The 19,586-nt window shown below is 65.3% G+C and overlaps 5 protein-coding genes and 1 non-coding gene across 6 annotated transcripts; 4 read left to right on the top strand and 2 right to left on the bottom strand.

Annotated features, from left to right (window-relative positions):
- Positions 1 to 86: 86 nt before the first annotated feature.
- On the top strand, positions 87 to 2,193 carry FA09DRAFT_301163 (glycoside hydrolase; the record flags this gene model as incomplete). Its single annotated transcript, XM_025740360.1, has 9 exons — positions 87 to 806; positions 860 to 995; positions 1,048 to 1,229; positions 1,281 to 1,326; positions 1,381 to 1,518; positions 1,569 to 1,697; positions 1,749 to 1,915; positions 2,007 to 2,078; positions 2,131 to 2,193. Coding segments are annotated over 9 exons (1,653 nt in total), but the record flags the coding sequence as incomplete, so codon positions are not given.
- Positions 2,194 to 2,990: 797 nt separating this feature from the next.
- On the top strand, positions 2,991 to 4,328 carry FA09DRAFT_331888 (hypothetical protein). The gene is made up of 3 exons (XM_025743222.1): positions 2,991 to 3,117; positions 3,174 to 3,321; positions 3,429 to 4,328. The coding sequence occupies exons 1-3, from the start codon at positions 3,008 to 3,010 to the stop codon at positions 4,209 to 4,211; spliced, it is 1,041 nt and encodes a 346-aa protein (XP_025595844.1). The 5' UTR covers positions 2,991 to 3,007; the 3' UTR covers positions 4,212 to 4,328.
- Positions 4,329 to 4,977: 649 nt separating this feature from the next.
- FA09DRAFT_340895 (hypothetical protein) lies at positions 4,978 to 7,599 on the top strand (the record flags this gene model as incomplete). The annotated part of the gene is made up of 5 exons (XM_025744373.1): positions 4,978 to 5,805; positions 5,853 to 6,036; positions 6,085 to 6,626; positions 6,677 to 7,445; positions 7,505 to 7,599. The coding sequence occupies 5 exons, from the start codon at positions 4,978 to 4,980 to the stop codon at positions 7,597 to 7,599; spliced, it is 2,418 nt and encodes an 805-aa protein (XP_025595843.1).
- Positions 7,600 to 8,130: 531 nt separating this feature from the next.
- On the bottom strand, positions 8,131 to 8,227 carry FA09DRAFT_t44. The gene has a single exon. It is a non-coding gene; the product is annotated as a tRNA-Lys (tRNA).
- Positions 8,228 to 13,041: 4,814 nt separating this feature from the next.
- Positions 13,042 to 13,569, top strand: FA09DRAFT_326527 (hypothetical protein; the record flags this gene model as incomplete). Its single annotated transcript, XM_025741219.1, has 3 exons — positions 13,042 to 13,148; positions 13,218 to 13,435; positions 13,496 to 13,569. The coding sequence occupies 3 exons, from the start codon at positions 13,042 to 13,044 to the stop codon at positions 13,567 to 13,569; spliced, it is 399 nt and encodes a 132-aa protein (XP_025595842.1).
- A 764-nt stretch (positions 13,570 to 14,333) lies between these two features.
- On the bottom strand, positions 14,334 to 19,243 carry FA09DRAFT_322135 (hypothetical protein). The gene is made up of 2 exons (XM_025741045.1): positions 17,895 to 19,243; positions 14,334 to 17,841 (listed from the first exon to the last, which is right to left on the bottom strand). Exons 1-2 carry the CDS (start codon positions 18,835 to 18,837, stop codon positions 14,672 to 14,674), a joined length of 4,113 nt encoding a protein of 1,370 aa, XP_025595841.1. The 5' UTR covers positions 18,838 to 19,243; the 3' UTR covers positions 14,334 to 14,671.
- Positions 19,244 to 19,586: the final 343 nt, after the last annotated feature.

The raw sequence follows: 19,586 nt of genomic DNA, 5'->3' as shown, positions 1-19,586 counted from the left end.
CCGAGCCTGGCCGTACATAAGCTGCCGCCCGTCGCCGCCCAGCTCCTCCTCTCCATCGTGTTCCCCGCCTCTCTCTCTCCTCTCCGATGCGTTTCTTCTCCCGCGCTGCCCTGGTGGCCAGCCTCGCCGCCTCGTCCCTCGCCCTCCCCGCGCTGCGCACCTACCGCGGCAAGAGCCCCTACATCTCTGTCCACGAGGACCCGGCGCTCGATGCGCCTCTCTCCTTTCCCAACCCGCGCGACGACCCGGCCTTCTACCAGGCGCGCTACGCCGCCGCCGAGGCCCTAGAGCGCGGCAAGTGGCACGAGCGCCCCGCCTGGGCCGACCGTGTCGTCGACAACATCAGCGCCGCCTCGGCACGCCTTGACGGCTACGCCGCGGCCGTCGGCGTCGACCTGCCGTACTTGCGCCGCACGCTGCTGCCCGCCGCCAGCGGTCGCCCCGCGTGGAACCCGCACACGCGGCGCAGCTTCGCCGTGCCGACGCAGGGCGAGGAGCTGGTGCTGCGCAACAACGCCTCGGCCTCGTCCTTCCGCCAGGCCGACTCGGGCTTCGACTACCGCCGCGACAAGGTGCGCGGCGTCAACCTCGGCAACTGGCTCGTGCTCGAGGCGTGGATGGACGCGGCGCTCTTCGGCGAGCTCAACAGCCAGGTCGTCAATGCGCCGTACGGCGCCATCATCGACGAGTGGACGATGGGCCTGTACGGCAACTACCGCGCCGTCGAGAAGATCATCAAGCGCCATCTCGACGAGTGGATGACCGAGGACGAGTTCCGGCAGATTGCCGCCGCCGGCCTGAACCACGTGAGTAGCATGACAGGCTGCGTGTGCTGCACACTGGCTGACTCGCTGCACAGGTGCGCATTCCGATCGGCTACTGGGCGTTCGCCGAGGCCATCGGCCCGCGCGGCCAGTACTACACCTTCAACCAGTTCGCCAAGCTTAAAGAGGCGTGCGGCTGGGCCAAGAAGCACGGCCTCAAGGTGTGGGTCGGTGAGTGGTGTGGGTGTGCGCGGCGTTGTGGTCGTGCGCTGACGCTGCGCAGACCTGCACGGCGTGCCGGGCTCGCAGAACGGCTACGACAACTCGGGCAAGGCTGGCCCCATCAACTGGGCCAAGCGGCGCGAGTACTACGAGCAGACGCAGTACGCCTACAACCGCCTCGTCCAGGAGTTCACCAAGCCTCAGTATCACGGCACCGTCACGGCCATCGAGGCGGTCAATGAGGTGCGCATCGCGAGTGACGACGGTGAACCACTGCTGACGCGCCGCACACAGCCCGCTGCGAATCGCGACGCCGACGTCAAGGAGCTGCTCAACGAGTGTGAGTGATGCGAGGGACAATGGCCACGCGCTTGCTGACTTGACACCTCTGCAGTCTACCCCTACGCACGCGACCAGATCGTCAAGACAGGCGCCCCGACGCTCATGGCGTTCCACGACGGCTTCATCACGCCCGGCGCGTGGGAGAACTTCTTCAGCAAGAAGAAGCGCGAGCGCACCCTGCTCGACACCCGTGAGTGGCGGCAGCATTGTCGTGCATCGCCCAGACTGACACGTTTCTAGACCCGTACTTTGTCTACACCGACGAGCAGAAGCGCATGAAGGACAGCGAGCGCCTCGCCGAGGTCTGCTCGCTGCTGCCCGTCTTTGCGGCGTCACAGCTGCAGTACGCGACAATTGCCGGCGAGATGGGTGAGTGGTGCGACTTGCGTCCTCTTCGCTGCCTTGCTCACCTGCGTGCAGCTTTCAACGGCCCCAGCGGCGACCGCCCCGAGGACCGCGACCTGCCCGTCGGCCCTGTCAAGTTCCCGCGTGGCCGCGACTACCCCTTCAGCGTCAAGTACATGGCCTTTATGGCGCGCAACTCTGCCGTGCAGCGCCACGTGTTTGAGACGGCCGGCTCGGGATGGGTGAGTCGTGATCATTGATGAAAGCGTTGCACATTCGCTGACTTGCTCCACCTCGCAGATGTGAGTCGCTGCAGCGCCCCAAACACTGCAGCTCGACGACACCTTGCTGACTGGCATTTCCTCTAGTGCCTGGGCCTGGAAGAACCGCGACATTCGCGACTGGGTGAGTGCTCCCGATGCCGCCGCACTTCTGGCGCATGCTGACACTCTCGCAGAGCTACAAGGCCGGCCTCGAGAACGGCTGGAACCCGTATGATCTCGACGCCAAGCCGTACGGCGAGTGCTCCGCCTGGCCGCTCGCCCGCCTTGCGCTCACACTATCGCCCAGGCGACGACCCGTGCGAGCCCTTCTACTTTGGCACGCGCGATGCCTCGGGCTTTGCGCCGAGCCGTGGACCCGACGAGAACCGCCACCAGTACGAGATGCAGCGCGCCGATGGGCCCGAGTCGCGCGACCTCATCGATGCGCCGGCTCTCGATGCGCCTGCTGTCGATGCGCCGACTGTCGACGCGTCAGCAGTCGATGCACCGGCGCAGTAGTCTGGACCTCATGCCATGGACGAGGCCGGCTGCGCCGCTGCTCGCACCTCTCTCTCGCGAAGCTGGCCTGCGCGCGCCCCAGACGCACGGCTGTGCCGCCGTCGCCTCCCACGCGAAGCTGGACTGCGCTCCCTCGCACGGCTGGCTGGACCGCTGCTCTCTCTCCTCACGATCCTCGATGGATCACGCACCCTGGACGCGCCGGAGCACCCGCTGCTGGCACGTCTCACGACCTCCTCTCTTCTCCCCCACGCTCACGTCCCTCACGACCCTCACGACTCCTCCGATGTATCTCTAGACGCCACCTCCTCCCACGCGCAGCCCGTCGCGCCGGCGCCGCGCTTGACGGGCCTCATAACGAATATCCTGGACGAGCACTGCGACTGGACATGGTGATCAAGCGTCCGAGCGGGCCATGATGCTGCGAGAGCCAGGAGATGCAACGCATGGCCCTTGGCGTGGGAGCAGCAGCCGCGCGGCATGACGCTCCGCCGCCGCGGCGCGCCGCCTCGCCCCTCTTGCCTTCCCGCCTCCACCTCCTCACGCGCCACGATGGCACCGCAGCCGCAGCCGCACGCCCCGCGCCCGCTCGATGCGCCGCTCGCCGCCTCGCAGGTCGGCTTCGGCCTCGTGCGCCTGCCGCTGCCCTTCGCCGTCGTGTGGTGCGTGGCCCCTGCGGCGTGGTCGTGCGCCGCCTCGCTGACCACGCCATGCGCAGCGCACGCTGCGGCGCGCACACGCCGCGTGCAGACGTCCTCGATGCGTCGCGCAGACGCCTGCGCGCGGCAGAGGGGCACGATGTGTGGAGCTACTCGGCAGCGCTGCCGTGCTGCACGCAGGCCGTCGAGCTGCGCGCCGACACGCGGGTGAGTGCTGCGGCGCTGGAGTGATGCGGGATGCGCGGCGTCGTGGGGGCGAGCTGCGCAGCGAGTGCAGAGCGAGTGGGCTGTGTCGGCTGACACGCCACCGCCAGTACCTCACATACACCGTCGTCTCGGGCGGCGCCGCCGAGCGCGCCACCGACGAGGAGGCGATCTTCGAGGAGCTGCGCGACCTGACGACGCGCTGGGCCGTCGCCGCCACCGAGGCGTCGCACTCGCACCGCACCGTGCCGACGTTCGCCTCGGCGCCCTCGCCCGGCGCGCTCGCCGGCCTGGCGCCCGACTCGCACCACTATGCGCCGTCGTCGTCGGCGCGCTCGCGCAGCGGCAGCACCGCGTCGGGCAGCACCTCTGCGCGCACGCTTCTCGGCGGGCGGCCAGGCGCACGGCAAGCACGCATTGCAGCCGCTACCGCTGCTGCACACGCCGAGACGACGTCGAGCGCGCAGCTGCGCCGCATCTTTGCGCACGAAAGAGCTCGTCGCGAGCTGCCTGGCGGTGCGCCGCCCTTGACGACCAGCCGCATGCTCGGTGCCTCTGCCGCCTTTCGCTCGCGAGAGGGCGTCGGCATCGGCGGCAGCGATGGTCGTGGCGGCGGCACGACTCGGCTTGCTCCTCCACCTCGTCCGTCGGCTGCGCCTGCGCCGCCGCAGCCGCGCAACCGCACCAGCGTGCCACTGCCGCGGGCGCTCGAGGAGCTGGCGCGGCCGACGACACGCGAGCGGGCGGCGCAGCATCTGGGCGAGAGCGCTGGCGCCTCGGCCCTCGCGCGGCGCCTGGGACAAAGAGCGCGCAAGCAAGCCGATCCGTTTGAGCGCGAGATGCGCGAGAGCGTCGAGCGTGGACGGGCTCTGCGCACAAGGGGCGCGAGCTGAGCGCGGACTAGCGCTGCGGGGCCAGGAGCGCTGGGCCAAGAGGCCGCGAGCGAAATCGCGGGGGAGGGGAGGGTTCACTGCATCATACCCACGGCAATCATGCGCATCACATTGAGCCTCTCATAGCGAGCAGCCGGCTCGTGCGGCACTGCAGAGCCGATGGTGGAAGTCCCAGGCTGCACTGGATGCCGGCAGCGGATGAGGCCATGCACTCGACTGCTCGGAGCTCCAAGGCGTCGCACACGCCAATCCTGCTCAAAAAGTCGTGGCTGCTGTGCATCACAAGTCATGTTTCGTGTGGCGCAGACGAGAGAAGAGCCGCGGTGCCTTGGTGAGAAGAGACGATGGCCGGGTTGTGCCACCTTTCGCACGCGGCTGTCTGGCAGCCAGAGCAGGCACGGCGTGTCGCAGCGCGGCATTCTGAGTCGAGGCGAGCGCAGCGGGTGCGCCTCTAGCGTAGGGTGCAGACCGAGCTGGTCTCGATCTCGGGTCGCTGCCGTGTGCCGGAGGTGCTGACAGTGCAAAGCGAGCATGAAAGGAAGCGACCGCAAGGTCGGGCGGCGGCAAGACGAAGCCCGCGGGTTGCGTGCATGCGAGCCCCACGCGGGGCGCGGCGCGCGCGTAGCGTGGCCGCAAGGCGCCGCCGCGAGGGCGCACCGCGCGCCGCATCCCCCCTGAGCCGCCGTCGCGCTCTGCGCTGTTCTCACAACCACCAGCACCAAGCCCAAGCTGCGCACTGCGCTCCACGCATATGCGCCTCGTCAGCATGCCTGCCGTGCCCGAGGACACGTACAAGGTCGGGACCGTGCGCGTCGAGTCGTTTGTCGCACTCGCCGACGTGCGCGCGCACCTGCGCCTGCTGCATGCCTTTGCCGAGCTGCGCGGCCGCGTGTACGGCGCCGCTCGCCGTGCGCAGCCGCCGGCATACGGCACCGAGGCACAGCCCGCCGCGACGCCGGCGTACAGCGGCGACAGCAAGCTTGACTGCGAGCTGGCCGGCTCGAGCAAGCACCTGGACGGACTGCCACCTGCTGGCTTCGTCCAGACCGCGGCGCCACTCGATGCAGGCCAGAGCACGGGCTCAGCTACGCTGCCACCTGCTGGCTTTCCCGAAACAGCAGCCGCGTCGACGGACGCCAGCTCCAGCAAAGGTCCAGCCATCTCGACGCAGGCTGGCTCCAGCAAGCTCGCCGCGGCTCCGTCGTACGCCAAAGCTCAAGCCGCGCCCTCTGAGACGGGTTCTTCTTCGCTGCGCGAGCCACCAGCGAGGCCCGACGCCGAGCCGCGCGTCCACGAGGCGTGGGCCAACTATCTGCGTCGCGCGGCTCACCGCCTCGAGCTCTATCTCGAGCGCATCCTCCTCGCGCCCGATGCCGGCCTCAATCCGCCGCCGAAGGCCACGCGGATCAGCGAGCTGCGTCCGGGCAGCGCGCGCCCGCTCGTCGGTGCCCTTCCGCCGCACTGCATGCCGCCGCTCGACGTGCTGCTGGTCTGGCATGCGTACTGTCTCTCGCCGGGCGCGTACTACGACGACCTGCTGCGCCTGCGCAGCCGCATTGCGCTTGGCAGTGTCGAGTTTCCGCTGCACGCCGCTGTGAGTAGAGCAAATGTCCTGTGCTGCGTGTGCTGACTCTCCCAAAGGCCCGCTCGCTCGACCCGCAGACGTGGCTGTCGGTGCTGCCCGAGGGCGAGGACTTTTGGGTGCGCCACGTGCAGGAGCCGTGGGCGCTGGGCCTCATCGCCCCGGTGTACGAGCCCAAGGGCCTCGAGACGAGCGAGATGGGCAAGGCGATCACCTGTCCGTCGTGCGAGGCGTCCATCTTCGGTGAGTGTGACGCACACTGGTGGTGGCTCCGCTGACGCCGGCGTGCAGTGCCGTGGGGCGCATCGGCGCATGCTCCGGGTGCCAAGGGCCTGGGCGACGCAGACTGGAGCGTGCCATGCCCGGACTGTTCGCGTTTGCTGAATGTGCAGGTCCTCCGCGGCGCCGTCTTCATTCGCGACCTCGAGCGCTGGTGCAACAGCCCAACGGCGCCCACGCGCGGTCTCGCATTCAGTGCCCTCGACGGGCGCGAGTTTACGTACGACCTCGCCACGGCCGTCTTTGCGCCGCTCTTCCGGCACGTCCAGCGGCCGGGCGACGACTGGTTTGCGCTCTCGCAGGCCAACAGCCACGGCAAGCGCGGCATCTATCTCGACCAGGACCCCCGTGCATGGGCCGAGCGCCACAATTGGTCTCTGCCGAGCATGCTGGCCAGCGTGTCCGAGGACAGCGACCGCGTGCGCAACTTTGAGCTCGTGGCGGGTGCGCGCTCGAAGTTCAACCGGCGCATCAGCTACATCTTTCGCGCGTATCTCGAGGCGGACCCGCTGGTCGAGTGCAGCGTGGACCTGGCGCTCGCCGTGCAACGACAGGTGTGTGCATGTGCGTCCTGTGCTGTGCGCTGCGGCTGACGCCCTTGCAGTTCGCGTTTGTCGAGGAGATGGGCAAGCTTGGCTGGAGCAGCCCGGCGGCGCTCGACGCCGGCACGCACGACGTCGACTGCGCGCGCGCCATTGTCCGCTACCACAACTGGCTGGACCTGATGTCCGACGGGCCCGTCACGCTCTGCCCGACACTCGACGTGGACCTCTGCTGGCATACGCACATGCTGTTTGGCCGGCGCTACGCGCAGAACGTGTACCACGCGCTGCGCCGCTTCATCGACCACGACGACCGCATCAGCGACGACGTGCTCAGCGGCGCGTTTGAGCACACGGCCAAGCTGTGGCAGAAGAAGTACAGCCAGCCGTACTCGCTCTGCGGCTGCCTCAAGCCCGAGGCGACCAAGACGCGGCGCATCAGCTCGCTCTTTGGCGGCTCCAAGGGCAAGGCGCTGCCCGAGCGCACCGAGCAGGCGTCGCATCCGTCGGAGCACAACGGCGTGATCCTCACCGACGACGACGGCACATCGCGCGAGCGCTTCGAGCGGCGCCAGCACCTGCAGCGCCAGGGCACGGCGCACCCCGAGCACGACGCGGCCTTTCAGCGCGGCTACGGCGCGACGCCGCTCATGCCGTTCTACTACGTGCCAGCGTCGCCCGACGGCCTCGGCCCGTGCGTCGGCCACCAGGGCGACGCCTGGCAGATCGGCCACGGCGCGTGCTGCGGCGGCGCCTCGATTCTCTCGTCGTGCACGTCGGCGGCGTATGCGGGCGCTGCGGGTGGTGTCGGCGGCGGCGTGCCCTACAACGGTGAGTGGTGCAGGTGACAAGCGTCGGCAATAGGTGCTGACATCTGCTGCGGCACACAGCGCGGGCAGGTGCGGGCAGTCGAGCGCTGGCGGGAGGGGCTTTTGCCGGATCTGGCGCAGCGTGCGGCGGCGGCGGCGCCGGTGGAGGCTTCTAGGTCAGAAATGTCCTTGATACCCCAAGAGCAAGGAGGTGTGCATCAGTGGCTGCGCACGGCACGGTTGGAGGCAGGGGTGCGTCACTCACGCAGCGCTGCGGCATCGATTGAGCGCGGTGTGCGTCGACACTGCCCGCGTGGCCTTGCGAGCCACAAGGGTCAGCTGGAGCGTGCAGCCGATCGCTCATGGCTGCGCAGGGCAGACACTGCAGAGATCCTTCAGCGTTGACGGGGCTCGAACGCAGCGCCCTATGCATACTTCCAGCTGGCGACGCCGACCTGGGAGAGCTCAGCGGCGCCAGCCGAGAGTCGCAGGCGCGCGCGCGTGGCAGCAGGGGGGGGGCACTTTGGCAAAAGTGCTTGTAAATCCTCGCTGGCAGGCTCGCAAGACGCTGTGAGCACACAAATCAGCGGCAAATAGCTTCCCTCATCTACTGGAGAAGTCAGGGACTGCAAAAAGCGAAGCAGGGCTGCAGTAGGGACTCCTGGAAGGTGAGCAAAAAGGTGCAACAAAGAAAAGCAAAAAGAAATCTCCCAACGAGGGGCTCGAACCCTCGACCTACAGATGATGAATGGTTCACCAAGACTTATTAAGAGTCTGTCGCTCTACCGACTGAGCTAGCCGGGATAGGGTTGATGTGCGCTGCTTCTGTCATTGCGGAATTGAGCTGTGTGGGGGGGAGGACAGTGTGTGAGGGGGGCAGCAGCTGAGAGCAGCCCTGCCCTGTCTGCTGCATGATGCACTGCCCCCCTGCCTGCCGCCTACCAACTGAGCTAGCCAGGATGGGGTTGCTTCTGCCATTGCGCACATGAGCTGTGTGTGGGGGAGGACTGAGGATGAGGGGGGCAGCAGCTGAGAGTAGCATGGCCCTCTTCTGCTGCATGATGCACTGCCCCTCCTCCCTGTGCAAGGCAGTGCGCTGGTGAACAGCTTGTTGGCAGGGGTTAGCGCCTTGTTGGTGTCTGGAGAAGTGGTCCAAGTAAAGCCTTTGCCGCCAGCTTGACAAGACATGCTTGTATTGTTCCTGCTGATGTTTCTGCGCAGCAAAGCCATCTTGCTGCTGCTGCTGCCAAGCACAACAAGCAAGCGTGGGAGCAAGATGCAGCGCGGCGCCATTGTCAGCTGGCAGATAAGGTGGGGAAGCAGGGTGTGCTGGCCAAGACGGAGCAACGCACTGCAGCAGAGCGGGCTGCCAGGCACAACAAGGCAGCACAGAGAGCGTTGCGGCGCGCCATTGAGCTGCAGCCCCTGCTGCAGCTGCTGCAGCTGAATGTCTGCGCATGCAAGCCCGCAGTGCAGCAACACAATGCCGCACGCGCCGCACGCAAGATCAAGCGGCGCACTGCAGCAGCGGCCAAGGCCGCTGAGCGCAACCGTGCCGGCAACCGCGCCTCCAACAAGCAAGCACGTGCTGGCAACCGCAAACAAGATGCAAGACCACCAGTAGTCTTTGGGTTGCACTTGCTGGGCACAGCAAGGTGCTCTAACAGGACATTGAGCGTATTGTACAGCAGGCAGTGCAGGCATTGAGTGCCCTTGAGCTGGGGTGGTGCATGTTTCTGCGTTGGCAGAGTGAAGGCTGCAGCAGGCAATGTAGTGGCAAAGAGCATTGTTGCTGGCATGCAGACCTGTGGCCTACCAGCCCTGCTGTGCAGTAGTTGCCTGGCTGCCAGCAAAAGATGCAGCAGCCAAGGTACAGATTGGCACGCAGATTCTGCTTGTTGATTCTGCATGACTTCCTGTGGATGTGCAAGCCAGGTATCCTAGCAAAGGCTTGCCAGCACTTCTTGCACTGGCTGTCAGGCAATGCGTTGGAGGCTGTGTGCAAGATGAAGCGTGGCAGCTTGTCTGTTGTAGTGAAGTGCATGTAACATGTCTATCTGTTTGGGAACTTGCTAGACTTGTTGTACTTGGTATAAGTTGGCTGCATGTTTGTGCAGCGCTGCTTGATGAAGGCCTTGCACTGGCTAACTGCTGGAGATATGGCCCAGATGCTGCAGACCGTCTTGGGCTTGTTGTTGCAGCCAATGCTAGTGGCTGTCTGGAAACTTGCGCAGCCGCCCTTGCCAACAAGCTTGAGATGCTTGCCCTGCTGCCAAGTGCGGTTGCGGCACTTGCCAGGCACCAATTGCTTGGTTGCCTCCTGCTCTTGGCAAGGCGCACCTTCCTTCTGAAGCCTGCAGTAGTCAAATTGGTTGCTGTCTCTGGTGCTGGTGCAATTGGCAAGGCAAGCAGTTGACTCCTTCACAAAGCGCAAGAGACAGTCTAGAGCAGCCTGCAATGCCTCTGCTGCTGCACTGGTCAACCACAGCTTGCTGCAAAATGCGTCACCAAGTGCGCAAATGCCAGCAATGGCATTGGCTGTCTTGAGTATTGTAAGATGGAGTGCGCGCGTGAAGTTGATGTCCTTCTGCTGGGCAAATCTGGTGCAGGAATCTGGGACAATGCGCTGCAGGGCCAGCTCACCAGGCTGCATGCGCCACGCAGGTGAGTGAGAAGCAAGAGATGCGGCGCCATCTGGTGCTAGGATGCTGACGTCCTGCCGCAGCATCTCACTCATGTGTCAGGGCATGCACATGGTTTTGACGCTGTGCACCACCCTGCTATCTGCAGCTGCTTGAACAACAAGCGGCAGCTTGTGGAGCAAGTGAAGGTAGCTCTGTATTTCAAGAATGCGCAATGTGATGCCCGCAGGGCAGTGCAGCAGCCATGGCATGTGTGGCAGAGGTGGTGGTGCAGAAGAAAGAAGCACCCTGCGCTGCTGCAGGATCTTGATATGTCAGTCCAGCTTGATGATGATGTTGTCAAGAAAAGGCTCCCTCCTGCGCAGCGCAAGCATGGCATTGCAGGGCTCTGGGGTGTGAGGCGGCTGGCTGCGCTCCTTCCACCAGTCATCACTGGCTGGCTTCCAGAAGAAGCTTGTTGACAACTTGCAAGAAGCTCATGCAGCAGATGCGCTTGAGATTGCTTTGTTGCTCCTGCGCCAATAGATCAAGTGGCAGATGGCACAAAGTGCAGCTGGATACACCTCTGCAGCAGTAGTGAGCTGGTGTGCCCACAGAGCAGCAGCAAGTGTTGAGGCAATCCTGCTTGTGCTTGCAATGTGAAGATGCATGCCCTCAATGCCCTCAATACAGCCAAAGATACACTGATGCATGCAGCCCCACTTGATGCTGCTGTAGCGCATGCCATCCACCATGCCTTCACAAGCAGTTTGACCACCAAGATGCACTGTGACTGCCTGGTACAGCGTATGAAGAGCAAGAACACAGGCATGCAGGCGCACTGGTAGCAGTGTAGCAAATGAAGGATGCAACAAGCACACTTGCGGGCCACCACTCACCTTGCGCCACTTGTGCAGAATTACTGTCTGCTGTTGGGATTGGCAGAAACCAGGGCAGGCATGTTTCTGCGCATGCCAAGGACAAGGACAATGCTGCAAGGCAGACCTTGTAGAGATCCAGCGCCACAATTTTGGTGCCACCGCCAGAGGCATCTGCTGCTGCCTCAAGGCCCTCAAAGCTGAATGCGCTGAGTCCAGGCAGCGCGCCAGGGCCAGGCATGCACTGTGCCAGTGCCAAGAAGGCAGCAGCCAGCTGGGTGTGCGCACGCTGCATGCAAAGGCATCACTGCCAAACTGCTGCTCATCAGTGAACAGCAAGGCAAAACCAAAGCTGGGGAAGAATTGATTCATGTCAATGCAGCTGACAAGGAGCCTGGCAGAAGAGCCTCTGCCAGGGCAGTATGCTTCTCAAATGCCCATAGCTTGTCCTCATCCTGCTGTGTGATCAAGTGGCTGAGCAGCTGATGCCAGGCCATGACATATTGTGCCAGAGTGCGCTGGAGAGCGCAAGAGTGGGCTGAGAAATTGGCAGGTGCCAATGAGGCCAACAAGCATTGGCAGGCCCTGCTGGGCTTGCATCTGGCAGTGCTGGGTGTGCTTGGCTGGCTGCTGGGGCAATGCGGCAATGCAGCAATGTTGCACTCTGAGGCAGCATTGCAAGCTACAGAGCAAACCAGTGCTGCGGTTGCAGGTTGCAGGACAGCAAGCAAGCATGCAGCAGAGGGCGCCAGTGTGGCTCAGCACCAAATAGACGCTTGGCAAGCTCCTTCTGGTCTAGCATGATGTAGTGGTTGGTCTGTACAGGGGCCCTTGTATAAGTATCCTTTCCCATTCCCATGCCGCTGCCTGGCACTGTTCGGCGCTGCTTGGCGCTGCCGCTGCGGTGCCCTGAGTTGGTGCTGCTGCGGCAAGGGAGCAGGCCAGCGCTGTGTATGCAAAAGAACAAGGCAGCACTTCAGACTCCAAGAGCAAGTCTAAGGTGGTGCTGCGGCAAGGGCAGGGGGAGGGGCAAGACGTGCAGCTACAAGTGGGCCAGCCAGCAAGGTGGGCATTGTGCAGAAGCAAGGAGGATGGGCAGGGCACACTTTGCAGCACATGCAGCCGCAGACGCACACCCTGCAACTCCTGCTGCGCCATTGGCATTGCAAACCACCACCACTTCCCCACCCTGCTGCGCACCACTGCCGCCACCACCCTGCCTCTTCATTTCCACAACTTCTGCAGCACCCTTGCACCACAACCATGTCAACCCTCAACGCTGCATCACGTGCTACCACTGCCTGCTGCCCGTGGCAGCAGCCATGCCTGCGCAGCTGCTTGTTGAGGGCACATTGACTGCAGGCATGGCGCAGAAGAGGTGTCAACGGGCACCACTCTTCTTGCCTTGCTGCTGACCAGCTCAGCATGTGTGGCGCTGCACAACAGCAGCACCTTGATTTGCCCCTGTTGTCCCTTGGCTGTCCAGCAGCATCCTGGATGCTGCTGCCCACAGCGCATCCTTACTGCCTTGCCAGCCTGTATCCAGCGGCTGTCCATTCTTATTCCATTACCAAGCAGCTGATATGTGCAATTCCCACATATGCAGACAGGCTGGGACTGCAGTCAGCTGGCAAAGCTCAAGAAGATCTGCAGCCAAATTCAAAAGGAGGCCGGATGTTGCTGCGGCCAGGCCATGAAGGAGCGCCTAGCCAAGAGTGGAGATGAGTGGAATGCAAAGCTAGGGCAGGGGCTACTGGCTGCATTCTGGCGCCTGCCGTGTCTGTTTGTACAATGCTGGCTTGCATGCTCTGTGTCTGTTGAGGCCGCTGTAAATTTGTCACCACAGCGTTGCTGCACCTCATGTGTTCTCACTGCTGCACATTTCTCCTGCGCCTCTCTGCCAGTAGAGCCTTGCGCCAGCCCTTGGGGCACTAGATTTCAACTCCAGCTGCCGCCTGCTGCCTGCCAACTGAGCTAGCCAGGAATGATTTGGATTGTTGGGGTTCAGCATTGCACATATGAGCTGTGGGCACCTGAGGGAGCAATAGCTGAGGCTCAGCTGCCCTGTCTGTGCCTGCTGCCAGCAAGGGCCTGGAGCCCTCTTCATATTCCCCACCACATGAGTTGCTTGCTGCTCACACCACTGCTCCTGCTGCTGGTGCTGCTTGCTGCTGCTGCTGGCAAGCTCAAGCCCCTGAGCTCCAGGTGCAGCATGCACAGCCCTCAGTGAGCTGCCTGCTGCCTGGCTTGGCAGGCATGGCTCATGTTGCTGCGCACACAGAGTGTACTGCAAAGGCACGCTGCTGCAAGCGCCACCCCCATGCAGTACCAGGCCTCTCACTTTGACCTTCAGGAGATCACCAATGTTGGCATTGAGCGCATCTTGTGCAAAAGCAGCTTGGGCAACTTTAAGATCAACCTGGGCAGCAAGGCGCTGCACTTTGGCTTTGCCTCCATTCCAGCCTCTGTCTGCGCGCTGCCTCAGTGTCTTGTGGTTGTTCAATACATCCCCGGTCACCTTGACCCACCCTGTCTTGAGGGCACAACCCTGCACCTGCTGCACTGCGCTGCAGCAACTTGCTGCAGCCAAGCCAACAAGCAGAACCAGCACAGCTCCTCCTCTCTCCCCCTCCACCACAACAACTAGCAGGATGGTGCTCCTCTGGGAGCAGGTGTTTCTTGTCATGCACAAAACACTGGCAGCTATGCTTGCAGTCAATGCGCTTGGACTGCTAGCATTTGTCAAGGAGTGCTTCTGCGCCATCTTCAAAATGCCTCAGCATCTTGCATTGTGGCCGTGCAACTCTTCCTCTCCCTCTTTGCCTAACACCTGTCCTACCATCTGAGTCATACTACTCTGCGCTCACAAAGGCGTGCTTTGTCTGCCAAATGCACCAGGCAGCACCCCTACAGTGTGCTACCTGCATGTACTTGAGCAGAAGTGCAGCACTCAGGGCTGGCCCTTTGTGGTCCAAGATGTCTGCAGCATGTGGTGTGTGTGAGCCAGCAGAGCTGCACTGTCAGAAGTGCACACAACTGGAAGCAGTACACTGGCAAATGAGCCACTACGCAGTGGCGTTTTGCCACGCATAAGCAAGAAGAATGGCCTTGGAAGCGCATGTCTGCTTCCCCCTCATGTGTCCCCTTGTCTTGCGCACTTGGCCAACCCAGAGCCTACAGCCTCACCATCCTTTGTCCTGATCTTTGGGCACAATATTGGCAGCTTGTGCCAGGCAGCACGCTTGGCCTCTGTGCTAGGCAGCTGTGGCCAGCCATGATCCCCTGGCTGGAGGACTTTGCCAGTCTTATTGTGCGCGCTGTGCTAAGGTTGATGCAGTGACAAGGTCAAGGCAAAGGTCAAGAGTAGCAAGCTTCATCTCCTGCCAGTGCCCTGCGCGGCTGCCTGGTGGCGCTGGCAACAATCCAGACTCAAGGTTATTTAACGCAGCGGCTCAACACTTGCGCCGCTCCTGAGCGCCAACAACACCATCATGACAACCCAGCTCTGATAGGCAGCGTGTGCCCGGCGCGGCAGCAAGAGAAACCGAGCGCGGCAGCGCCGCTCACCCAGTACAAGCTGGGAGCCCCGAGCGTTGCCTCTGCCGCGCTGGCTTGCACCCGAGCGCCATGCCAACGCCGCCTTCCTGCCAGGATCACCATGCGCCTCGCCGGGCCACGCTGTCGCCACGCTGCCGCCTCCTTGGTGTGCAAATGCTTCTATTTTGCGCAGACAACGCCTCCCACCCCGCCTACCTCGGGAAGCCCTCCGAGGCGCTCCGCCGATCCCGCACCATCAGCAGCGAGCCCGTCGGCGAGCCGCGCGAGCTCTCGACGGGCGGCGCGACGAGCGGCGTCATAGTGCCGGGAAAGTGCGGCTGCGGCATCTGCAGGCGCGGCGTCTGCGCGCCGGGCGTCGGCGGCGCGGAGCGGTTGTGCGCCATGTGCGCGCGGATGAGGTGCCCCGCGGAGAGGGCGCCGAGGAGCGAGAGCTCGGCGGCCATGACGGCGGCGCAGATGATGCGCGCGAGGCGCTGCGCATTGGCGCCGGGCGTCGTCGGGTGCGAGCCGGCGACGCCGAGGAGCGCGAGCATGGAGCGCTGCGGCGAGAGCGCCGTGCCGCCGCCGACGGTGCCGACCTCGATGCAGGGCATGGAGCACGTCACGAGCAGGTCCTTGCCGCCGTTGACGGCCTCCATGAGCGTCATGCACATGGAGCTCTCGACGTTCTGCGCCGGGTCCTGGCCCGTGGCGAGGAACATGGCCGTGAGGATGTTGGCGGCGTGCGCGTTGAAGCCGCCGATGGAGCCGGCCATGGCGCTGCCGACGAGGTTCTTCTTGCTGTTGAGATTCACCAGCGACGCGACCGTCGTCTTGAGCACGGAGCTGACGACGTCGCCGGGAATGACGGCCTCGGCGACGACGCTCTTGCCGCGGCCCATGATCCAGTTGACGGCCGCCGGCTTCTTGTCGATGCAGTAGTTGCCCGACAGCGAGAGGATGACCATCTCGGGAAAGTGCTTGGCCTGCATGATGCTCAGCGCGTGCTCGACACCCTTGCCGATCATGTTCATGCCCATGGCGTCGCCCGTCGACGTCGCAAAGCGCACGTACAGCGTGCGCCCGGCCATGACCGAGTGCAGCGACGAGAGGCGCGCAAAGCGCGACGTGCTGTCGAACGCCGCCTTGAGCACCGCCGAGCCCTCGGCCGAGTCGACCCAGCGCTTGGCGCGCGCGGCTGCCGTGATGCTGGGAAAGTCGAGCGCCGGGCCGCGCGTCATGGCGTCCTGCGTGAGGACCGTCGTGACGCCGCCGCCGGCGTTGAGCGCCTTGCAGCCGCGCGAGGTGGATGCAACGAGCGTGCCCTCCGTTGTGGCCATCGGGATCGGCAGCATCTGCCCGTCGACGTTGAGCGGCCCGGCGATGCCGACGGGCAGCGGCATGTAGCCGACGACGTTCTCGCAGCACGCGCCAATGACCTGCGCGTAGTCGTAGTCGGCAAACGGCAGCAGCGACGACTCGAGCGTGCCCGTCGCGGACGCGCGCGAGATGAGCGCGCGGCGGATGCGCACGGCGCGGTCGTTGTCCTGCAGGATCTTCTCGAGGCCGTACGGCGCAATCTTGCCCTTCTGCGCGAGCAGGATGATCTCCTCGTCGGTGAGGATGAAGACGCCGGCGCCGCCGGCGTACAGCTCGAGGCACTCCTCGAACGGCCGCCGCTCGACGCGGCCCTCGCTTGCAAAGGCGGCGCTGCGCAGCGACGGCGTCGTCTCGGCGCTGTCGGGCTTGGACACGTCGGGGTCCTCGCGCACGGCCTGTGCGGCGTCGGGCTTGATGCTGCTGGCGGGCACGGCCGTCTGCGCGACGGCGCCCTTGCGCTCCTGCGACTGCGCCGCGATGCGCTGGTGGTACGAGGTGAGATCCTGCGGCAGCTTACTGCCCTTGTTCTCCGCACGCTCGCGGTCGAGGTGCGCGCCAATCATGCGCGCCGCAGCAAAGGCAGCAGCACCGGCGGCATTGCCCTCGGCGACGGCGGCGTCACCCGTAGCGATGCCCTTGAGCAGGTACGCGTTGAGGAAGATGCTGATCGCCAGCGCCAGCGACATCCACTTGCTGATGACGGGGTCGCCGACGATGATCGACCAGCCGCTCATGAACGAGTCGAGCACGGCGAGCGACGAGGCGCCGCGGCTCTTGCCGCCCCGGGCGCCCACGAACTTGGCCGTCGACGAGCCGTTGCCGCTGCCGCCCGAGGCGTTGAGCGCGGCGCTGCCGAGCACAGTGCGCGCGGCCGAGGCCGCCGGCGCGCCGTCGACGAGCACGTAGATGAGCGGGTCGGCGATGCGCGCGACAATGTCGGCATCGGCGGGCTGCGTCTTGGCCAGCTGCTCGAGCAGGTGCGCGACGGCCGGCGACGTGGCGCTCGGGCCGAACAGCTGCGAGGCAGAGGCCACCGAGTCGTAGAGCGACGGCGCGCTTGTAGCGTGGTGCCGCGTAATGGCCGACTGCGTCGTCAGCGTCGAGACGAGGTTGAACGAGTGCAGCGTGAGGAACGCCGTGATGAGCAGGAGCTTGAGGCGCGCGACGGGGTTCTCGCGGCCGCTGCGGCTCTTCTCAAACGGCACCTTGCCGAGCAGCAGCTTGACGATGCGGCGCCACATCGGGCGCGGCGTGGCAGCAGGGCGCCGCTCCGGGCTCTCGTCGCGCGCCGAGTGGAGCGAGACGGGCGTGGCCAGCGCAGTGTCCGGCGCGGACACGTCGTCCGAGTCGACGTTCGGCGGCGTGGTGATCTTCGGGCGGCGCATGCCGCGCATGATCTTGATGCGGTGCACCTCGACCATGACCGTGAGAATGGCGACGAAAAAGGCAAACAGAAAGACGCAGTCGAACACGAGAATCAGCGCGGCCAGCTGGCAGAACTCGCGCAGCCCGCTGACGCCGCTCATTGAGCCCACGGCCATGACGGCAATCTCGATGGCATAGTCGCGCACAATCGACGGGCCCACGCGCTCGACGGCCTCGGTCACGACGTCCGGCGCCGGCATCGGCTGCGGCGCGTCGAGGCGCAGCGACGGCTCCGTCTTGAGGCGCAGCGTCAGCGCGCGCACAAAGGACTCCTCGCGCGACGCCGGCGGCTCGCTCGAGGGCGCCGCGTCTGCCGCGTCGGGCATGGGCTGCGAATCGTTGAAGGCGTTGAGGAACATGTGGCTGTTCGACTTGGAAACGGGCTGCTGCGCCGGCGCAATCGACGCGTGCGTAAAGACGGCGCGCGTGAGCAGGAACTGCTTCTCGAAGCCGACGGTAATGACGAGGAACGGCAGCGCCTCGGAGAGGCAGATCGGGTCGACGGTGACGTTGAGGAACGACGCCGTCGTCAGCGCGCAGAGGAAGCCAAAGATGCACGAAGTGAGGACCGATGCGCCTGCAGAACGAGGGGTCAGCGCCGCGCAGACCTCTCACATCCACTCCGCTCACCGAGCCAGAAGCGGCTGCCGAATTTGCGCATGCTCAGGAAGAGGTTGATGAACGTGCCGTGCATCAGCAGGTAGGCCGAGAGCATGACGAAGATGTCGGCGCTGTCGGCCTTGCGGATGAGCGCCCAGAAGCGCACGACGAGGGCGCGCACGGCGTACGCGGCCCAGCGCAGGCTGCGCAGCTCCTCCGTCGTGGCGCTGGCGCGGCGGCGCGGCGAGAGGCCCGCGAGCTCCTCGTCGGCGGCACTGAGGATGGGCAGCAGGTGCAGCTGCATCTCGGCGTCGGCAAGCGCAGACGGCTTGGCAGCGGGCATGGCGCGCTGGCCCTGCTCGAGTGTCGCCGCCAGCAGCGCCTCGTCCTCGCCCGCGGCGAGCAGCTGCTTGTGCAGCGCGGCGTCACCGTCGGCGCTCACGCGGCCGAACGCATACGCCGTCAGGTCTGCTGCGTCGTCGCGGACGAGCCACGCGGGCTCTTCCCGCGGCAGCAGGCGGCTCTGCAGCGCGCGCGCAACGTGCGGCAGCGCCGAGTCGCGCAGGCGGCGCGTGGCCGTCGCATCGCCGCCCTCCTCCGAGTCGGCGAGCAGCACAGGCTCGACGGTGAAGCTGCGCGCGCCGGCGAGCGCCTCCTCGTCGAGCGGCGTCACGGGCTCCCAGAGGTTGCGCCAGCCGGCGCGGCGCACGAGGCTGGTGACGTGCATGTCGGCCTCGTCTGCCGGCGCGGCAGGCGAGAGCAGGCTGGCGGGCCAGGCGCCGTCGGCCGAAAAGCCGGCGGCCTCGCTGCTGAGCGGGTCGAAGAAGTGGCTGGTGGTGATGGCGTGCAGCAGCTGGAAGTAGGCGAGGGTGACGAGGATGAAGATGCTGATGATGACCTCGATGGGGCTGCGCGACGCGCGCTCGGCGAGGCCGCGCAGCATGGCGCGCGGCAGCGAGAGCGTCGAGGGCATGGCGAGGAGCGCTGGGCCTCGTTGAGGAGGCCAGCGAGGAGGGAGAGGGAGAAACGAGGACGCGGCGGCGGCGAGAAGAGCAGAGCAGACGGCACGGACACGCGGGCACGCGAGCGCGGCAGGGCGCGGACGGGCCCGGCAGGAAGAAGAAGCGGCGCAGAAAGGGAAAGGAGCGGTGGTGGCGAGACGGGCAGCACGGAGAGCAGGCAAGTGAGAGAGGGTGGACGCCGTGCGCTCGCAGCGGCGAGGAGCGTGGAGGGAGCGGCGGCGGTGGGAGGGAGGAGAGAGGCAGGCGTGGCAAGTGTTGCGCTGCTGCGGAGACGACGGCAAGCGAGAGAGCGAGAGAGCGTCGCGTGCCGTGCGGCGGCGGCTGAGGCAAGAAGATGTGCGGCCGAGCAGCGGCACGCGGCGCGTCCCTGCGCGCGCGCCCACCGCCAGAGGCACGCCGCCCGCACCGGCTGCCGAAGAGCGCCCTTCTGCGCGCTTTAGGCTCACGGGCGCGCGGCCGCTGCCGGCCTGCGCTGCACGCTGCCCAACGCCGGGCACCGCCGCCGTGCCGCTTCTCGTCCGACGCCGGACGTGGCCTGACGCTGACGGCCTGCGGGCTGTGCTTTCGCTGCGCTGCGCCGCCGCCGCCGCCGCCGCCGCTCCATATCCGCTCCTCTCCCAGCAGCCGGCACGCCGTCCGTGTGCGGCGGCGTGGGGCGGGCGTGCTCCTTGTCGCAGCGCCGCCAATATCGCCGCCGCGC

Source organism: Tilletiopsis washingtonensis (assembly GCF_003144115.1).
Source record: "Tilletiopsis washingtonensis strain MCA 4186 unplaced genomic scaffold FA09scaffold_21, whole genome shotgun sequence".
NCBI classification, from domain to species: domain Eukaryota; kingdom Fungi; phylum Basidiomycota; class Exobasidiomycetes; order Entylomatales; genus Tilletiopsis; species Tilletiopsis washingtonensis.
This window is presented reverse-complemented; position numbering and strand designations above follow the sequence as displayed.